This window comes from Eretmochelys imbricata, chromosome 10, assembly GCF_965152235.1.
Source record: "Eretmochelys imbricata isolate rEreImb1 chromosome 10, rEreImb1.hap1, whole genome shotgun sequence".
Taxonomy (NCBI): Eukaryota; Metazoa; Chordata; order Testudines; family Cheloniidae; genus Eretmochelys; species Eretmochelys imbricata.
Genome location: NC_135581.1, coordinates 81,686,161 through 81,708,548, shown reverse-complemented (window position 1 = coordinate 81,708,548; position 22,388 = coordinate 81,686,161). Strand labels below are relative to the sequence as shown.

The window sequence follows — 22,388 nt, the reverse complement described above, 5'->3', positions numbered from 1 at the left end:
ACACTTTCATAGATTATCAGTGCTTCATGCTACTAATAGTAAGTGTTCCTGAAAGTAACTTGATGGACTACTTCTGCCTGAAGAGTAAAAGCATCAAGGGAAATATTTAAGTACTCTGTATTATCTCAACTGCTGGAAGCTAGCTCACTTAGTATTAATAAGTGTTCTCAGTTAAGGGTGCATGTATTGGGATCAGAAGATGAAATCTGCTGTAAAAGCTTTACTTGTAGCTGCTAATTTAAGAAGATGACATGATTAATTGTCCAGGTCACAGGACACAAGGCAACATATTACCTTGTAAAAAAGAGACAAGGTAAAAATATAACATGAGCTCTTCTTCATTCCATCTAGGTGATAAGAACTACTTATCTTGCATCATTCTATTAGTTTGCATTTGAAACCTAAAACCTTTTCAAACGGTTTTACTTTGATATCCATCCTCTCCCCCACACACAGTTATTTCTCCCCTGAAACCTGTCTGCCAGATGCTAGCAAGTCTATTTCCCCAACCACATTAGGGCTCTTGGCACCACATTGCACGGCGACAGCTCTAAATGGCATAATGCAGAAAGCCAAGATTGTAGGTAAATGACACTTGACACTTTGATTAAATTCATCATTTGTGGCTGAAATATACAGCAGCTAGACATATTCCAGATCTGCATGGAGCCTACATATTTTGCAGTTGAGATGCTCCAGAACTTGTCTTGCTTGGTTTTGTACTGCAGTTTCACTTAGCTTTTCAGCCTAAAAGTCAGCAGTACTGCAAAGTGACTAACTGCAGTGATCTTCCAAATACATTCTACATTTAACATCCAAAGACTGACAGCACACTGAGCACCACATATGCGCAAAGAGGGGAATTTTTAATGAAATAGACCATCAATTAGAAAGTCTGATGTAGATAACCAGACTTTCTAAATGATATTCTACATAGGACTTTCTAATCTATTGTCTGTTTCATTAAAAATTCCCCTCTTTGCGCATGTGTGCTGCTTATTGGGTCTTTAATTTATTTGTAATTTTGGGAGAGTCAGAAGACTCAGCATGCACCTGCGTTCCCTCTAATTTTTCCCAGGTATGTGTGGAATGAATTTTGTTATGTGCACCAATATGGAGGTGATGCGTGATGCCTCCTTGGGCCACAGCAGGTCTGGGGCTGCTTTGGGACCAGGGGAGAGGCATCTCTCCCCACCACAGCCCTAAGTGCTTGTGTGGCGCTTAATAGGCTGCTGCACAGCCGCGCAGCTTAGAGGGAACTTAGGCATGTACTCTCCCTTTTCCCTCCAGAGACGAATTATGGTCAGGCATCTTAGGGTTGGTCTATGCTCAGAACTTACATCGGCATAGCTACGTCTCTCAGGAGTGTGCAAAATCCACACCCCGACACATGGAGCTATGCCAACCTAACCCGAATGTAGACAGTGTGTGGTGGACAAGAATTCTTCCATTGATCTAGCCACCACCTCTTGAGGAGGTGGATTACCTATGCCAATGGGAGAACCTCTCCTGTCAGCATAGATGGTGTCTACACTGAAGCACTGCAGCTGTGCCGTGGTAGTGATTGAAATATAGACAAGCCCGGGGCGGGGGGTGTGGGAGTCGAGTCTACATTCAGAACTAGACCACCTTGCAACCCACTTGAATTGGAATGTGTAGAATTAGTAAACACCTTTCTTGTAGGGCACAAGAACAGCTCCAGATGTCCTTCCTCTCTTTCCATCTCATTCCAAAGGAAGGTGGCCGTTTAAAAACAGGAGGAGGATACCACTACATTTTGAGATATTAGGGCTAAGATGTCATCTAGCGAATGCCCAACATTAAGATATGGTGAATTTTTAAAAGCAACTACGATGAACCCAAAATGGCAGTTACAGAACACAGGAAAAGAACATGAATTTAAAGAATTGAATTCAGTAGTTTTGGAGAGATATTTTAACACCATGTCCATTAAAAATAGTAGTTTTTAGAAATGTGTTTGATAGGGCATCTTATATTTTTTCAAAATATATTCCAGAGACTAAAATAATTTAATACATTGACTGAAAAGATAGAATAGTATTTGTTTGGTTGATACCTAAATTAGTGGGAATGTGATAATATAACCTGAAAGGATCATAGCACATCGTATCATGATTAATTCAGACATGGTTCACTCACTCCTGTGCATCTTTTAAAACAAAACTAATCTACTGATGTTCAGGGGTTTAGAAGTGACCCTACTCTGGAAGTAAGAACTGATACTAGCATACAATGAAACATCACAAATTAATGAATTTTTCAAACTAGTAAGTTAATTGTTAGGAAAAACTCAGGAATACACCACCACATTAATGCACTTTGTTCATTTATTTCACAAGTGCAGTTTAGTTTTAGTTATTTATAATATATGACAGTATGCCAGTAAGTTTTCCGTAGTACGTTTTGTAAAAGTAATTAATTGTTAGTTATGAGATCTTGTTAGAGTTTTCTGCTATTAAATCTTTCCTATGAAGTGGAATGAGAGCTGTTTGTGTACGAATTATCGATTGAGTGGCTCAGCAAATTAGAAAAGTTCTACTGTCCTGTAATTTTATTCAGAGTCTTATGAGATAAAGCTTTAATGGCTTAAATGCCTTCCCATTCAGCTCACACCATTCTTCGAAATCTCTCCTGAAATTACACAGAAAAGCATGAACTCTCCAATTTGAAGAAATACTCTTATCCGCAGTGATTCTGTTACCTTGTTGCATAAAACCTGTGCTAGGCTAACCTAGATCTGGAAGAATCTAACCTTGTACTCTTTTCTGCTTGTACACATTTATTGTTTTGCTCTAAAAATGTTCCAAAGCAGAAGCTTACATTGTTGTGCTAAATCAGACATTTATAAACCTAAACAAATAAAATTCATAATCTTGTTAAATACAACAGAAAGACAAAATACAAAAGACGGTTTAGCCACAGGCTATTGTATGGCAGAGCTCTGCCGTACGGTTTGTCATCTCTCTCCGGGGGTGCTAGTAAAGCATCAGAGCACGTTCTAGTGCTGCAGGTGTCCGCTGTAAACCAAAATTAGAGCTGTCAGGATGACTCTGGAGGAAAAGTAAGGGACAGACTAGAAAAAACTCGATGTCACTCATGACTCACATCCCCATTCTTTCTTAGGGAGGCTGAGAAAATGAAAACAAACATCTTGAATACCAAATTATGAGAGCCAATTTTCAGATGCATTTCATTCAGTTGTAAAATACATACACCACCTACCTTCAACACCACTTATGCACTTCACTCTATCTCGAACTTCTACATTGTAGCCCTCAAAGGACATGAATACTCCATCAGGGTGGTAAGGTGCTCTCTGTGCATATACTTTGGAGTAGCTATGAGAGAACTCAAATCTGTCATAGCCATCATACTGAGCAATTTTCCCATAAACCTCAAAGTATTTCTCCACCCAACTAAAGGGCAGAAAGACCTCATTGCCCTCTCTCCTCCCTTTAACTGTATGCTCATCATTGATCAGACAGTCAATTTCTTCATATTTAAGTCCCAAAATTTTGTTTCCATTGCTATTGAACCCTCCAACAACAGGGGGTGCTCTCTGTTGCTCTTGGGGTGATGCCTCCTCGCTCTGCTGCTTGGCTAGGTTATTTACATAGCTGTTACTTTCAGACGCAGCTGTTCGTTTTTCCAGTCCATCTACTCGGAAGCCACTGTTCAGGTTTCGGGGAACCTGCGTAGTTTTATCACTGGAGCATCTGTTCCACAGCAGGACCGTGACCAGAGTGAAGAGAGCGCAGATGACGATCAAAGTCTTATAGTTGACCCGAGCTGCCAAGCAACGCATATTCACACCATGCCTACAAAATAAAAGGAGGAGATGTTCTCAAGTATAAATGTGGAGTAGATTAAAACAGGGGAATGGACGGCTTTTGCTTTAGTCAACAGCGATAGAGCCACGTGGGGGCGCGGGTGTCAGTTTGGATTCAACCTCACCCCTGTGATTCTCTGTCCGACACACGGACTCTTTAACAATAGGTTTCAGAGTAGCAGTCGTGTTAGTCTGTATCCGCAAAAAGAAAAGGAGGACTTGTGGCACCTTAGAGACTAAAATTTATTTGAGCATAAGCTTTCGTGAGCTACAACTCACTTCATCGGATGCAGTCAGTGGAAAATACAGTGGGGAGATTTATATACACAGAGAACAAATTTATATACACAAAGAACATGAAACAATGGGTGTTACCATATACACTGTAACGAGGTGGGACATTTCCAGCAGTTGACAAGAACCTCTGAGGAACAGCGGGGGGTGGCGGGGGAATAGTTTTACTTTGTGTGGAAATGGTCCACCTTGATTATCACTACAAAAGGTTCCCCTCCCCGCACAGGTCATAGCTCACCTTACCTGATCACTCTCCTTACAGTGTGTATGGTAACATCCATTGTTTCATGTTCTCTATGTATATAAATCTCCCCACTGTATTTTTCACTGAATGCATCCAATGAAGTGAGCTGTAGCTCACAAAAGCTTACGCTCAAATAAATTTGTTAGTCTCTAAGGTGCCACAAGTCCTCCTTTTCTTTAACAATAGTACCTGGAGGAATAGGTGTGAGGCTCTCAGACAGAGGTAAGCGTGACCGAGGCCTTTCATGGAGCGAGGTTGTGCACAGGCATAACTGAATTAGGAGCACCGTACAGTGGGGTATTCCTCAGGATTCCTCTAGGTCGCCTCCATCCCAACAAAGTGAATTTACGGATTAGTAGCTCACATCACCAACTTTGGACTATAGCAACAGAAAGGCATTTATCAACACAATTTTGTTGTGCACCATGAGCAGGACATACCAGAACTGGCAGTAAGCTTTAGAGCCACAGTATATTTTCAAGTAAAGAGTCATAAATCTAGCAATGAAATGCTCAGCAGCAGGCGACTAGAGCTGCAAAAGCACTAATCACAGTAATCCACTCTGCAGCGCACACAGAGAAGTCAAACAAAGTACAGCCACTACCAAGTGTGACATGATGAATCATTTCTACTACTCCAACTCCAGAAAGAAGGGGGAGTAGGGAAGGAAAGCTCAGACAGGTAATACAGACAGTAATTGGTTAAACTAACAACACACAAAACTATCTAAAAAACCATAAATTTCTGACAAATGAAAAGACTAAGCTCTAAACTTGGATTTGTTTTGCTTTGTTGAACTGAGATGCCACCAAAAGATTTTTTTTAAAATTGGTGTTTTTAAAAAACTCTGTGGTTTGGAGTTCTGTGACAGGCTGGCACACCTGTTGGCTTATGTGTATTGGGAGAAGAGTGAATTAAATATTTATCTAAAGTCATTGCTGATCATTTTAAACTGCCTCATTTTAAAGATTAAATCTCAATCATTGCTTTCTTCAAACAGACGCTTTCGAGAAGTTAGTGGCTAATGATTAAAAAAAGTACTTTAAGTTTTTAGACACCGATAAAAATGTGAGCTGATTTAAAAGAACTGGAAATATACAAATTTGTTCGGGTGTGGATCTTGACATTCAAACCTAGATCAATTCTTTAAGTTTCAACTCTTCAAATACTCTTTTTAAAATTACTAAAGAAAAGGAGGACTTGTGGCACCTTAGAGACTAACCAATTTATTTGAGCATAAGCTTTCGTGAGCTATAGCTCACTTCATTGGATGCATTCAGTGAAAAATACTATACTCAGTGAAAATACTCACGAAACCTTATGCTCAAATAAATTGGTTAGTCTCTAAGGTGCCACAAGTCCTCCTTTTCTTTTTGCGGATACAGACTAAGACGGCTGCTACTCTGAAACCTTTAAAATTACAGTTTATTACTGGAGCAGGCAGGCAACTGGACTATGTAGCGCTAACTACTGCCCTGTTCAACGCAGACCTCAGGCTGGGAAGGACGCCAGGGAGTTAGAGGCCTCTATTAAGTAGGAACAGAACTGGGAAAATGCGAGAACATCCGAGGGGACTACAGACTCAGCAGAAGTGTTTTTGGGTCAGATTTCTTGTACAAAGTTTCCATAGGGTTAATAAGAACATAAAACATGAGTTGGAAAGGCTTCTCTCATAGCAAAGGTCCCACTCCCCATTACCAGTTTTCTTGCCAAAAATTCCCCCTGCCTCCCCTTCCGCACCCTACATTACAGTAGGTGAAAGATTACGTTGAAAGAACACGTCAAAAGACGTGAGACTGGGAAATATAGAAATAATGAGAATAAATTTAAATTATAAAAGCATACTGGCATAAAAAGCTGGTTTTACTCAAGAATGAAGCAAAAAACCTGACACCACAAGGAAAACACAAGAGCATTTTTTAAAAAAACCCACCGAATTACATGTGTTGCAGACTACTAGGTTTTTAATTTTTGATACTTGGATTTCTCTTCACCGAGGAGCTTAATCAAAAGCTTAATTCACATATATCCTCTATGCCAACATCTTTTCCCTTTGAAACTTCTCCTGAGTGGATGGCAAAGAGTGCCCAAAGGTTAAACTACCTGATCTGATTTGTGAAGCACAGAGCTGAGCTTTTGTTTAGCACTGTGCTTCGGGAGCTGCCCTTGTCTTGCCAAGGCGATTGGAAGAAATACTTTTATAAAAGTCTTAGGGCTCCTCTCACACACAGAATTCAATACGGAGGTGAGACATCACTATGTAACTGAGAAACAGCCAGACGTCATGGGGTAGAGGTGGGGACGGAGAAAGAAACAGAGCAGATCTGATCTGTGCCATTACACAAACCACCCATGATAATAAATAATATTATACAGGCTGAAGTACTACAGATTAAGATCAGGAAGTCAGGCCAGGAACAGTTACCACTGCAAGCATCTCACTGTATGCAACCATCCATAACAGACTTTTCCCCCTTAACTGGTGTTCTAAAGAAGCATCCACTCCCTGCCAGAGATCAGCATTAAGAAGGTGTCAGGATGACAACAGGATAAGATTTCTTGTACCTAGTGGCACAAACAAATTAATGGTTTAATTGCAATTAAGGACTATGAAAAATGGCTTGTTTATTTCTGAATTCAGAAAACGTTTGGTCCACAACATTTTAACAAATGCCGTTAACAGTACAAAGTTGTAGCACTATGCACAGCCTTTGGGCAACTACGGGAGGAACCTAAAGGAATACGCAGTGAAACAAGTATGTTAGCTCTTAATATTCTTTGAAGCACAACTGAATAGGCAGAGCTGGTGGTTAAATTTCACATTTAAAATAATGGTCACACACCCCCCCCACTAGGGACTATCCACACAACTCTCTGAATCGACCTCAGATGACTAAATGAAATGTTTCGGCAACGGCTGTAGTTTCTGCTGACAGATAAATATGCAGGAATGATACCGAACAACAAGAAAGGTTCCTACCTCAGGTTGCCTTTAAAAAAAAATAGAGACAATGAATCACCTCACTAATTTTATGCTTCCATATTGTAAGCACCATCTGGCCATTTGAAACTGGACTTTAAAAGATAAGTGTCCTATTTTCCTGAAAGCCTAGTTTACTACAAGCTTTTAGAGAATATAAATTTGTATATAATTGTATTTTTATGGAAATGCTAATATAAGAATAAATCTAATTTTCTGCATCAGCAGATAATTTTTAGTGATGATGCTTTCAGGATGACCTCAACAAGTATGCTTTGCTTCTTTTATACAGAGAGATAATTCACTTTTAAATGGAGAACAGTACTTCCTACACTTCACCCCTATCCATAAAGCACACTTAACTAAATGTAAAGCCATCTGTATTATGGGGAGGGGGGGGAGAAGAGGGGGAAGAGAGAAACAGCTCAATACATTTTTACATGCTTATTACTGCATATTTTAAACAGACTATTAGATGTCATTTTATGACAGTGAATAGGGCCCAGCTATTCCCCAGTTACAAAATATATTTGTTTTAATCTGTGCATGTCCAGTGCATTGGAAGGCAGCACATCTGCTGGTTAGAGCAGAGGACTTGAACTAAGCACAGCAAATTTCTGCTCATCTTTTTCCACCAACTTGAGGAGCGATCCTGGGCAAGCTCTGAGACCTTCCAATCCGCACTCTGCTTAATGGAGAGGATTCTTAGTGTTTTGACAGCACTGAGATTCTCAGATGAAAAACAGAAGCGTGAAGTATTAAATTAAATCCAACATTTCTGGAAGATGACCAACAGCAAACTGCAAGTAAACTCTGGGGTGGGAGCAGACAAAAGCCAACCACCAAACTTCAAAATATCTATCATTAAGAAAGAGAGTCTTTGGCCTGCCTTCTGATTAGAATTCTCTGTGTATGCCAGAGTTAGTGTCATGAGCAAGACCTGTCATCCTATACCACCAATACTCTGAGTTGCTGCCTATGAAATACGGCCTCCCTGGTGTGTTTCCTTGACTTGGGTCACACAGATTGATGCATACCATTCTTCTAAAATGACAGTTCAGACTGGCAGCAATGGCATGGCTAACCATCTTCTAGGTACCACTTGGAGATGAGTCCCAAGTTGCATTTGGCTCACAAGTGGAAGAGAATGGTGTTCGCAGTCCAGGATTGTGAGCATATTTGATCACAGCGGCAACCGTTCACCTCCATTCAGAAGCCTGTAAATGGAGGATTAGGCACTGCTGCAGTTTGGGGTTAAAGAGCACATGAAGCTTTGTGGGAAAGATTGCCTGGTGCCTGTATATTTTACTTTCATGATAAGCAATGTATTTTAACTAGAACGATTCAGAAAGAAAAAAGTGAAACATTTTGGAAGAACCATCATATGAGATTTTATTGTGCAATGAAGAGGGCCTGATCCAAAGCCCATTGAAATAAATGGAAGTCTTTCCATTAACTTCAGTGAGCTTTGCATCACATTCTAAGGAGAAAAGCATTCCTGATGCACTCAAGAAAGATGGGAAAATGTTGGAACATTAATGTTGGAATTAAGCATTTTCTGTTTTGCTCTAGCCTAAGTTTATTACTACAAAAATATTTGTAATTGGCCCCCTAAACACCACGTTAACTAGGACCCCAAAATGGTATTTAAAACACACATGCAATCTTTATGAACATTAGCTGAAGACACCACAAAACAAGAAGTATCCAGCACTCAAGTTAAAAAACGGATCAAATATCTGCAACCAACAAGTCCCTTTCCTCCCTTGCTTTTCGCATTTCTGAATGCTCAATCCTGACACACATTGCAAGATCTCACTTGGTGCAATCTATCCAGCAGCCTGTGCAGCAGTTTAAGGTCTGCTCACTGAGTGAAGTTTAAAGTGGCAAGGTTTTTAAAAGAGCTACCAGAAAATTTTTATGGATATGTCTACACATTTTTCTAGCAGTCAGTATATTTTCTGTATGTTACCCTTTTTCTCTATTATGAAAAATATTTAACATGTAAAGATAATTGTTTTTGAACTACTCATCAGCTCCTCCCCTAAAGTCACAATTCAGGTTTATGATAACTTCACAGCAACCAACTGTGAAACCAGAGAGAGGATTTTGGGTACTGAACAAGCAAAAGGTGGAGAAATGTAGTAGTTAGACAAATTCCCATAGTTACCAAGAAAAAGAACACAAACATTCTCTGAACTTGCATACACATCTACACTTTGAGACATTCCTTAATCTTTAAAGCAAGTGTACACACTAGAGGTAAATGGATGGACCAATAACTGTACAAGTCTCAATAATGTAAAGCAGGCCTACAAAGGATTGTTTTAAATTGACACTGTGCCTTTTGTTCTTCATTATGATATATAAAAGGAATATTTTTTTTAAAAATCCTGAAATAAAATGTAAGGTAGCATATATGGGAGGGTCTGCTCTCTCTGTATATCAAGGAAATATCAGGGATATTGTGTCTGGTCTTCCCAGATTTTGCTGGAGTATTCTAGGAGAATCTCTGGAGGTGTGCTGAGAGTTCTCACACCATAACTGAAGGTATAGATTAGATTATCTTTCATAAAGATTCAGCATCTCTTTCGCTGAAGTTTCCATTAGTGTTATAGATATTAGCAAAATGCAAGTATTTCTAAACAGCCTGACACTCAACTGCTCAGCTTTTAAAAGCCGTTACTACCTGTGACTATTGAGACCTACAACTAATCCATGCACACATCTGTTTGATGTTATTGTGACCAATTCCCCCTCTCATGTCTCTTCGTATTAACCAGTACAATGGGGACTCTGTTCCTGTTGTGATAACACCTAAGGATCTCAAGTTGGAGATCAAAGTTACCTTTAAAGAATACTTTTCTAAAAATATAGTGAATCCAAGTTACCTCTGAAAGTTCAGTATATTCTTGTTGAAGCAAAAATTACTTCACAGAATCATAATTAATATGCAAGGAAATACACAATATTTTACAGAGAAAATAACCAGTCAATTTTAAACATGTTAATGGATATAACTTAGAACAACTTATTTTGACGCACAAATGAAGTGTCAACATTCTTTGTTTTGAGTACAAAGAATAAAAAACTAGGCTAAACAAAATCTAAAACTTCAACTATTCCTGCTACTACTGTTATATTAATTAAGTCTGCAAGCAAAGAAGTCTTGGTATTCAGTGCTAAGAATTATAAATGAGGCGTCACTTTATACCTTGGGCTGAGAATGCCAGAATTTAATGCAATGTTATTGTAACCGTATTGGTCCCTGGAACTAGAGAGACAAGGTGGGGGAGGTAATATCTTTTATTCTTAAAGAGCTCTGTGTAAGCTTGTCTTTAACCAACAGAAGTTGGTCCAATAAGAGACATTACTTCACCCAACTTATCTCGAATATCCTGGGATGAGCATGGCTACAACACCGCAAACAACTAATATGCAAGGACACCTTGCACTAGAATCCCCTAAAGGTAAGCAGCTCATGGGTCCAGGCTGCTGTCAGGTCTCCTTGCCCACTGGACACAAAAGACCTATTTATAAAGAGATCATGGCAAAGGAGGATGTAAACTGTTTCACAGCCTCTAACCATCAACTCCTATCTACAGCAGTAACCAAATCCAAAGCAAGCTTGGTGGATGAGAAGGGCTCCAGCAGGAATCCAATACATATTTATAACAGCTTGTTTTGCAGATGCTCCTTTGTTCAAGACTCATCTCATCACCTACAGATTAACATACAGGAACTAACAGACCTGTTTACTTGCTAAATTTTTTCTTGACTAGGTTACTCCGGGCCAAACTGGTGCACACCCCAGAACAGCAAACAGGCAACAATCAGAAGCAGCTAAACACGTGCACCGCTACAGGCTGGGGACTGATTGGCTACGCAGCAGTTCTGCAGCAAAGGACCTGGGGATTACAATAGATGAGAAGCTGGATATGAGTCAACAGTGTGCCCTTGTTGCCAAGAAGGCCAACGGCACATTGGGATGCATTAGTAGGAGCATTGCCAGCAGATCAAGGGAAGTGATCATTTGATAGCAGCCTTCAACTACCTGAAGGGGGGTTCCAAAGAGGATGGAGCTAGGTTGTTCCCAGTGGTAGCAGATGATAGAACGAGGAGTATTGGTCTCAAGTTGCAGTGGGGGAGGTCTACGCTGAATATTAGGAAATTTCCTATTTCACTAGGAGGGTGGTGCAGCACTGGAATGGGTTCCCTAGGGAGGTGGTGGAATCTCCATCCTTAGAGGTTTTTGACAAAGCCCTGGCTGGGATGATTTAGTTGGTTTCCTGCTTTGAGCAAGGGATTGGACTAGACGACCTCTTGAGGTCTCTTCCAACCCTAATATTCTATGATTCTATGTGATCTTCCAGTAAGTTTAGCTATCTGCTCTTCAAATCAGTTGAGAAACTGCAGGACTAAACATATTTCTAGATCAACCTTCCCAGAGCAATTTACTGACTAGAGATAAATCAAACGGACAGGTTAGCATTTTAACGAGTGAACAGTAGCAGAAGAAAGTAGGCAAGAAGATCTTTTCTGAACTGGCCAACACTAGTACAGATGGACGGGACTGAAGTAGCAATAACTAAACGTTACCCAAAGGAAGGGAAAGCAAACAGAGCAGAGTAAGCAGGAACAGATGTTTTCCTGAAGAAAGGATTCACACAAAGAAAGGGAAAGCTCAAAACCAACTCCACAAGCTGTGGACAATGGTCTTCTGGGTTAGCGAGGCACCTAGGACAGGGCCCCAAAAGAGAACATTTTACTGCAGAATGTGTGTAGGGAAGGGCAGGTACCTGCCTTATACAGCTCCGCTTGTGAAGGCGTGTGCAGCTGTGACTCAGCCAAACAAGGAAGATCTGTATTCCAAATGTATTGATCCTAGTAAGCTAAAAAGCACAGGATGTTTTGCTGACCAGCCATGGGAATATGGAAATGTGTCTAGCAATAAGTGGACATCCGTGAGGAAGTCCCTTTGTATGTAGCTACAAGCACAGAATAAAAAGTTAACCTACCAGGGCGTTTTGGTACTTGGCAATTTTTTTCTGAACAATTTAAAGACCTGCCTTAGCTGCTCTCCCTGGGGAATGACATTAGGGAAGAACAAAGGCCAACAGTTCTAGTTTACAGTGATAATGGCCAAAGGAAAATGGAAGTCTGTGTATGGCTATCACAAACCTTCCCATTTGGAGGGCCACAGAGGATAAGCCGCCACTGTGGTTTGTTTATGCAGCATGGCTTCTCAGGTGACCCATATTTGAATGCTGGAGTGAAATCCTGGCTCTCCTGAAGTCAGCATCAAAATGCCCATCAATTTCAACAGGGCCAGCATTTCACCCCAGTCTCTTGCTCTGAAGGTCAGTACAGTCTGGGAGTGAGGGAATGTGCACAGCTGCAAAGAAAGGGAGGGGTAGCTTGTATAGCTAAATGGTAAGACCTGCATATGATTAAGCAGGAGCAGCAGACAGGCTCAGAAAGGAGTCCTTAACTTGGATGGACATATACTGTATCCAAGCAAAGGTCTTGAAGACAGGTGGAAAATAACTGTGGATCTGTGCGTATTTCTTAGGGCTTCAAGGGCACAGAAATCCTGTGCTCTGGGAGCAGGAAACAGATCTTTCACAAACAGACTACTGGTGAAAGAATTAAAGACAGGATTCTGGGAGGAAACACTGGCACTCAGAAGAGAGTGACCCAAGTGAATCAATATTGGGGATTTATGATGGATCACTAAGATAGAAGTAATGAGGAAAAACAATCAGACTTCAAGTGGTTACTGCAGCTTGTACATTTCAGAAGTCTGGAATGACCTGAGGGTAGGTATCGTCACAGCTTTGGCAAGCTGAGTTCTGATTTGGCACACAACTCACAATCCCATGAAAGAATGAGCAGTACACTGACCCAGTTTTGCAACAGGCTGACCCAATTTGTTAGCATTTCAAAACTGAAAGTGTGGATGGACTTTTTAGGGAACTATTGTTGCCCTAAATTAAAACAAAATCTTTTAAACTCCAGTTTACAAAGGCAATTTCAACACTATTGAAGCATTAGAATGGGGGTGGGGGATGGAGGGGAAGGTGTCAAGATAACTAATTAAGGTGTAAACTTCATCAGAATGATGGGTTTAGTTGAAAACTGCAAACTAACCTTTGGTTCCATTTTCAGGTAGGCAGGCTCAAGCCAATTATTGGCAAGGATTTTTTCCGACATCCTGGCAAGGATTTTTAAACACATCATGTAAACCCCTCTCCTCCTATTAGACTGTCTACTCATCATTCTGTCTCCCAGACTAAAGACAGGCTCCTGACAGCATGAGTCTATGTCAAAGGGTGTCTTTGTTCCAAGGCCTGACAGGATGTAACTGGGGAAAAGCTTGATATGGAGGAATTAGGCCTTGTCTACATGACAGACTTCTGATAGCACACCTACGTCTGTCAGGATGTGAACAGGAGTAAGCCCTAACCCACATGATGTGCTGGCAAAGTCCCTAATATAGACACAGTTATACCTGAAAAACTGTGCTTTTTATGGGTAGAGCTTTTTTCAGTTGAGTGACGGGGAGAAGAGAGAGGAAAAAAATAAGTTCTACCAGTAAAAGCATTATTTTGCTGCTATAAATTGGCATCCACACTAGGACCAGGTTGATACTACAAAATTGTATTGTCATATCCATCAGGCATGTGAAAAAATAAAGTCTCACCCTTAAGCAACACAGCTACGCCTGAAAAAAATCCAAGGGAGACACAGCTTATGCTGGCAAGAGTTCGTTTGCTAGTATAGGCAGCTTAAGTATACAGGCCAAAGACCTCTTTTTGGCAGAATAAGCGGTGTCTCCACAAGGGGGGTTTGCCAGCAGAGCTATACTGGCAAAACTTTTATAGTGTAGGCTAGCCCAAGGAGCTCTGAGGTATACTATAACAGTGAAGTGCCCCCTAGTGTAGACAGGGCCTTAAACTGGAGCCTTCAGATAGAGGAGAGATGTTAGTACCAAGGAATTCCATAGAAGTGCCTAACCGTGCTCACCTTACACAAGCAAATAGCTCAGCTGATTCCAAATCAGGCTACTTGCATGAGCAGTGTCAGCAGGATGTGCCTGAGGGTCAGTAACTCACAACAGACTAACCCAAAGTGCAGAATGGTGAAGAAGAAAAGAACTTTTCAGGTAAGACAGTCTATTTATGATAAAAGGTTCAGGGCTAAAGGTTCAAGGTTATTGCCTGTTCACTAAAAACAAATCATAATGCAACCATAACAAGCTCTCTTGTAAAGTAATGTTAGATGGCAAGAAAAACGTCCCAAGAAAGGGCTTTGTTACCATGTTAGACCTAGACTATTTATTGCCATGACTTTTCCTCCAGAAGGTGTTTTAAACGCATGCTTTTTAGTGCTGGATAGAACAAAAAGGCTGCTTGGTCCCTTTTCAGACGTTCGGGGGGGGGGGCGGGGGGGGGAGAAGTAAGATGATGAATCCAGGTCCTCGGAACTAAAAAAAAAGTTACAATGAAGCTGTTAACCTTAACTATGCTACATACAGTTCACAAGAAACTGATACGTTTCAGCGTAGCAGCCGTGTTAGTCTGTATTCGCAAAAAGAAAAGGAATACTTGTGGCACCTTAGAGACTAACCAATTTATTTGAGCATAAGCTTTCATGAGCTACAGCTCACTTCATCAGATGCAAGTTTAGCTCACGAAAGCTTATGCTCAAATAAATTGGCTAGTCTCTAAGGTGCCACAAGTACTCCTTTTCTTTTTAAGAAACTGATAATTAGTCATAGAAAAAGACAAATAGAAGAACAACACTTACAAATTGATTTGGTAAACAAACAGACAGGACCAAACACAGTTCAGGTCTACAGAAAAATCTTCCATATGCTACTTAAAAGAGAATTTTGTTCTACCTTCCTTACAAAATTTCGGTATCAGGTAAATGCAGCAAAATAGGTCCTGCAATTTGCTGGCCAAAACCCTTAGCTTGCCGTTCTGGCATGCCTTCAAAACACAGAACCAGGTTATCATTTTGTAAATTCAGTGTGCCTTGATATATGCTAAGAAGGGCAAGTTGGTTTTTCCCCCCTCAAGCTACTGTACTCACTAGTTTGAAATGCTAATGTAATTCTGACAACTTCACCTTACAAGCTGTTCCCAGTCATATTTGCCATTAAAGATGCAGGGTTCATCTTTATTCAATCTGAAGAATTCTCACTTGTGAGGAGGATGCAGAGATGTAGAATTGAGGGGAAAGGCTTCACTAGAGGATAAAGAGCAGTGTCAGAACTTGCACTAATCTCCTTTCCAGATTATAGCGATAGTGAACAGTCTGCAGTTAACAGAGTAGCAGCCGTGTTAGTCTGTATTCGCAAAAAGAAAAGGAGGACTAGTGGCACCTTAGAGACTAACCAATTTATTTGAGTATAAGCTTTCTTGAGCTACAGCTCACTTCATTGGAACGCATCCGATGAAGTGAGCTGTAGCTCACAAAAGCTTATGCTCAAATAAATTGGTTAGTCTCTAAGGTGCCACTAGTACTCCTTTTCAGTCTGCAGTTAAGAAAGAAAGGTATACTGTACAAGAAAAGGGAAATTGGAGAGACCAAGCTTATTAAACTCTACAAGAAAATGAACCAGCCAAAGGAGCTATATCTATTTTTTATTTAGCAAATATCCTTTTCACATTCTAGAGAGCTGCTTTGCAAGACTTCGTACTGGGGGATTCTCTCTTCATCCAAAAATGTGCCACTCCTACACTGAGCTACTGTAGCGGGTTTGTGTATAGTTACCCTGAGGAAGCCATCACCATAATGTTTACATAGCTACTTAACTGGTCATTGACCTTCTGTAGGTCACTCCTTGGCAAACATGGTCTAATTTAGGCAGCGGGGTGGGGGGTATGTGTCTGGATTTCACAGCATTCCAGTGTGGTATACTAGAGATTCCAGGGCAGCTTTTAGATAAAATACCTCCATTAAAAAAACCTAATATGAAAATGAATACAGTCAGTACATAGTTCCCTGTACTACTGAACACAGTATTTAATTAATTGTATACTAGCCTTGCATTTTTATGGGATGCAGACCTGTCTGCTGAAAATGCACAATGGCACTATAGAAAGCAGGGGTAAACTGGAGGTTTGGGGAGCTGGGGAGAAGACAGTTGTGGCTTTGGATGCCTGGGAAATGGTGGGAGGCAGTGTGTGATTGTGGGGTAAAGCACATTAACTGAATGTTTCTCCTAAAACACTCAGCAATGAACAATGTTAATCCTTAAATCATCACTGGTGGTTTCCCACTCAGCACCCCACTGAGATGAACATGGCAGTTCACACCTCCCTTATAGCTATCATTGCTACAGACAATAGGCCTGCCATTCCTTGCCATGTAGTGAGTGTTTTTAAAGGTTTGCCTCACAGTGATATAGGCTAGATTTTTTTTTTTAAATTAAAACTCTGGAGCACCCAACTCCCCAGCCACAGAAAAGCAAAGCATACCTGATCCCAGCTATAAATTGCCTATTTTCCAAGAGCTGTATGCCACAAGCATCCAAATACAGGCTCATTTGTGCTTGTTCAGTCACAGCCAGCAGGCTCAGAATTTGTGGAAGAAGAAACAACTCATCATAGCAAGTTGAGTAGGAGACCTGATTTCCAGTAATTCCTTCATGTGGCTTTTTGATCCCAACTCCCCACCATCTCGTTTCAGACACTAGGATTCTCTCCTAATGTTCTAAATAAATGGAAATATAAGTACTGTTGCCCCTTCTTCCAAAACTAGTGTCCCATTCTGAACCCAATGTCTCTCATCCTTTGCCAAGAGGCAACAGATGTCTGCGGCTATGGAAGTCAGCTTTCCAGTGGAGGAAACAGTGACAGGGAGTCTGGATATACCATAAATAAAGCATGCATACTCTTACAAGTACACAATAGTCTGGGAACGGAGACGGTCACAACAGTGTGCAGACAAACCCTTCTTCCAGAAATCTCTGCCCACGCACCAAAGCCTGCTTTCTCAGGAAGCAACTCTGCACTAAGGTTTAATTCTAGTTAGACTGAGGCAGAGAGCAAGTTCCCCTGCTCACCCTATCTTCTCTCAAAGGATCCGTGCACAACCAAACTAATGGATTACATAAGCACTTCTACCAAGAGTACAACTTGTCTGTATGCCACAAAATAGCTCTTAGATGACGTGTAGCATTGTTATGGCAGATGTCACCAAGAGGCACTACTTTGTACTACTATAGTCTGAACAATTTGCAAACATATATTAAACCTTCTCCCAGATAGGACATCCATCACGTCTGCAATGATTGTAGTGCCCACTTGATCTTAAAATCACCTCCTGCCTCACCCTCAAGGTTTTTTTTGGCTGTATCCAGGTTAGGAAGTTTATGGGGAAAAATCCCACCAGCGGTGCCACAGATTCACCTGCAAGAGTGAGAGCCATAGTGTAGATAAGGTGATGGTAGCTTCCAGCATTTTACAATCACTTCAGTTGCCCCTGTTTAGCATGGACATGTATTGCACACCCAGGCAATCTGCTAACCACAGTCAATGGGCTCTTTTAGCGCTACTGGTTTTTTTCCTAACATTGTATGGCTCAGTCTTGAATGGACTAAATTCAACGATTACATAAAGCTTCTTCAAATTATTAAATTCTAGCTGTCTTTCTGTATAGAAAGCAGAGAAACATTAGCAAGCACGAAGCACAAACATTTTCCAAACAGGCTGTATCAGTTGGTAATACATTAGAGTATTCAGTTTAAAAAGTAATGTGTTTAAATAGTCAAAAATAAGTTGCTCACCGAGATTTTAAACTTCTCAGAACTGACATTCTGTTTACTATGTATGAAGAAAGCCTGTATTTTAACTGAAGACCATGGATTTCCGCTGAGTAGTGATAAGCTACCTATTTACTTTGAAGCTAAACTATTTAGTCAAGGGGGAAAAAAACCACGGAATAGTGACTGCCAATCTGAGATATGTTAAATATGATACAAAGAAAAACAAAAACCACATTCCAACAACAATTTAGCAACCAAATAAATCTGACAGACTAGAATTCCAACCGATATCCTGATCACAATCATGGGAAAAATAAATCTTGCTATAGGTACGTAAGAGTGAAGAAAAAAGTTAGAAGCAGAAAGTGTATATTTAAGCAGTCATGCTCAATACTACAGAAACCATTCAATTTGTCTCAATTGTCGTCATTTTCCTTCATAGGAAAATAATGTAATAAAAACTCCATTGTACTTCTGTACCACTGATGTTTACTTAAGACTTGAAAGCCAGATTTTTTTCAGCATTTATAAAGCCTCGCTGACAGGAATTCTGCAATGCTCCCAAACACTAAGGCTGCCCTTCGAAAGCTAATTAAAGATAATTTGTTACTAGAATTGGCTTCATGAATGTTTGCCAAATTCTGCTTCACAACATATTTATTCCCACAGCAGCAGATGATGCAACAAAACTAGAACGACAATTTTGAAATAGGCAGAACTGAGAAGTAGGTGAGAATATGGCTGCATTTATTTTAATAAATATACACGTTGGCAGAGGCATTAAAATATCTTAGTAAGTAGATTTTAGTTGACTGTTAACCTGTGAAAACTGGTTTGAGTACAAGTGCCTAATTTAATACATTAATTATAATTAATCTGCATTTAATCTATATGCAGTTAGCATTTTAATAGATTTTGATTAAATAAAATCAGACGAGAATTTGAACAATATATATGGTTTCATTTTGTGCTGAGAAATTATAATAATGTACAAATACAAATGAATAGACCTAACCTAATTGAATCTAGATCACTATGCTACACTGGCTGACTCCAAGACAGATTTACTATTTAATTATGGCAGTTAGTAATATTCCATCTGTATACCACATGAAAGGAAGATCTAAATTGTAAAGTAAAATGACAAAGTGTCCAGTAATATACCCTACAATTCTCTAATGTGACTACAGCCTAATGTAATTTCCTTTATTGTTAAACAAATTCCATCTACTGCTTAGATTTAGAACAGAAGTCTATTTACATTACATTGTTGTGATGAGGTAAGAGTGGTTTTAAAAAGCATACTATAATTTTATATCAGTGTATTTGTAATCATTACCTCACTTAAAACACAGCGGATTCCTTATTTAGTTTCAATGACAGCCACGCTCAGTATATTCATATTTTTTACAAGATTTTTGTGTAAAACTGCACAACTGATACCATTTTCATTTGCACTTAGCTCATCGCTAGACACAGATTTGGTGAGAACTGAAGGTTAGATCACCTTAGAAAAAGCATATTCACTCATTCCCTTGTGACCTGTCCCTCTTCAGGGCCAAGTTCCCTCATGTTTTTCAGTTCTGACAAAAAGCACATCTGTGCGCACATAAGCACAGACAGCTAACACAGGCTGGACTATCAAAAAGGCAATATATGCAAACTACCTTCCACGTCAAATTGCAACATTTTTGCACTATGGATATACATATATATACGCTAAAAATAAACAGCAGCACACAGTACCGATATAGGTCTATCCTTAGTCTGTAAAGTTAATCAGGAATGGTTTATCAATAAGAAAGTTGATTCTGCCTTGATGCCGGGGAATGGACAAAGTAAACCAATTTTGTTAAATGAGGGTGGCGGTTTCACTTTGTTTGAGTTTTTTGCATTTTTCCTTTCACATAAGATTATTATTCAAATCACTGAAGTTACATGGTAGATAACCTGTCTTTATAATTGCAAGAAAGCATTAGTTTTACATTATAGAATTTCATAAAACCTATCCAGATTTAATATATCACAAGTAATTCTGTACATTATTTTAAACTCTTTTGTAATAGAATTGAAGGACATCTAAACCACAGTCTTTGCTAGACTGTTTTTAATCTTTCTACGCTTGACAAATAATATTATTACTGGGTTTCTCATGCAGCAGAAGCACTAAATGCCACAAGTCTCAAGATAGCGACGTCTAACCACTGTAACTAGCCTCTCAGGGAAACAAAATCTTTCACTATATCTTGTAATATACTATTTCAGGAGTCAGGGTCCTTTCATTAAACAGGTAAAATTGCAAACAAATTCACATGCTTGTTTTTAAGAAGTGTCTTAATTTCTTTCGGTGTTTGTTGGCACATCATCTTTCACTGTACTGTAGTTGCCTACTCTGGACTTCACTGGCTACTACAGAGCTCTACTACACTCATCCGCTTGCGCATTCAGCTCAGAAGCCACTTTTTAAGTAGCTCAAGCAGATACTGCTAAGAAGTTAGAAGTACCCCTCTGGACACTTATCCTAGCCCCATGAGGAAATGCCAGTCCATGGGGACCCAGAAGCCAGTTCTCAAAACAGAGACTGACCAGATGTATAGTGCCAAAACTTCCAGATGCAAACTTGGAAAAAGCAGGTTTTACAGTACTATGTTCAGCCATCCCTACAATACGTTAAGGAATTCAAATGTACCATTTGAACATTTTCTCTTTGCTAGCAACTGAATTACTCTGACTTTAGTTTTCAGGATCTAGGAAGGAATTAAAATTATTTTCTAGTTTACTGCTTCATCAATTACTTGTTTAATTTAAAAATCTGCTTTGTAGCAGAACTGGTGCAGTACGCTTAAACAAGAAGGCAGGATTTGATGTGGGGGTCCATGCAGAGTATGGACCCCAGCATGGCACAGAGACCTGCTTTAAATGAGCCTCTTGCAGGACAGCACAGAGAAGAGAGAAGTATGGGTGGCCACGGGATCTCTCACACTGTGGCTCATCCTGTCCTGTTCCAGGAGAATGAGAACAGGCCTGAGTCTACAGGAGGCATGAGAATGGAGTAGCCTCTCCAGAGCAAATTCTTCCAACATACATCATTCCCCAGCACGCAGCCCACTTACTCACGGCAGAGGAGTGGGTTTGCCGCTTTCTGCATTCAACAGCATAGCCTATTAGCTTTTTAATGGCAAGTTTGAGATTTATATATTTTCCATTTCAACAAACGTTAAGACAGGAGCCCGATATTTGCACCGTCTCCTCTGTGCTACTGTTTCATAAGAACATATGGCTTCCTAGCTTCCCCAGGGGTGAGACAAGCGTGGATAGGAACAAAATAAAATAAATCTGATTTTTAAATTAAAATTTTTTTTAAAAAAGTTGAATGTTAAATTTGTTGTTGTGACTCAGGGATCACATATTGAAATCAACAGGCAGCAGGTTTCAAACAAACATAACAAAGTACTTTGTACAACATACAGCCAACCTGTGGGAACTCAATGCCAGGGGATGCCATGAAGGCCAAAATGATAACTAGGATCAAAAAAGAATTAGATAAGTTCCGGGAGGAAAGGTCCATCAATGGCTATTAGACAAGATGTTCCTGGATGCAAGCCCAAGTTCTGGGTGTCCCTAAACCTCTGTTGGCCACAAGCTGGGACTAGATGACTGGGGATGGCTCACTGAGTAATTGCCTGTTCTATTCATTCCCTTTGAAGCATCTAGCACCAGCCCCTGTCAGAGATAGGATACTGGGCTAGATGGACCATTAGGTCTTCTTATAGTTTTTCTTTCTACAAATAAATGTTTAAAATGAAATCTGAACATAACAATGTTTTAAGGCTTAGTTTTTTAAAACATTCAAATAAAATATATACCAAACCCTCAAATGGACCTCTATCAAATTTTTTTTGAGTTAAAGGCTGCTTTTTGTTATAAAGAATCAGAGGAAAAACATCTAACTTTGGAGGTCGAGCTTTATAAATATGGGACAATAGGTCATGTGCTGTGTTAAGGGCTTGATCCTGTGTACCACTGGGCACAAAAGACTGGTAGAGTCATCACAGGCACTGGGACTCAGCCTCTGACTTCAGGAGACACCATCACATATCTCATTTGAGGATCATCCACTGAGCTTCTTGTACCTCTATTGTATAGCTTCTCCCTACAGGAGCTCTGATTGGGTCAGTTCTCAAGTTATGAATATTTAGGACTCCATCCACAAGGGAGACTTACTCTCTGGCTCATGGAAAAA

General features: G+C 40.0%; 1 protein-coding gene across 5 annotated transcripts in view; it reads right to left on the bottom strand.

Annotated features, from left to right (window-relative positions):
* Positions 1-22,388, bottom strand: part of GLCE (glucuronic acid epimerase) — a 102,369-nt gene that overhangs the window by 7,315 nt on the left and 72,666 nt on the right. For all 5 annotated transcript variants that reach the window (XM_077828654.1, XM_077828657.1, XM_077828653.1 and 2 more), the window contains one exon: positions 3,244-3,839. In XM_077828654.1, coding sequence (XP_077684780.1) covers positions 3,244-3,826 — 583 coding nt within the window. In that variant the 5' untranslated portion in view covers positions 3,827-3,839. The remainder of the gene's footprint in view (positions 1-3,243; positions 3,840-22,388) is intronic.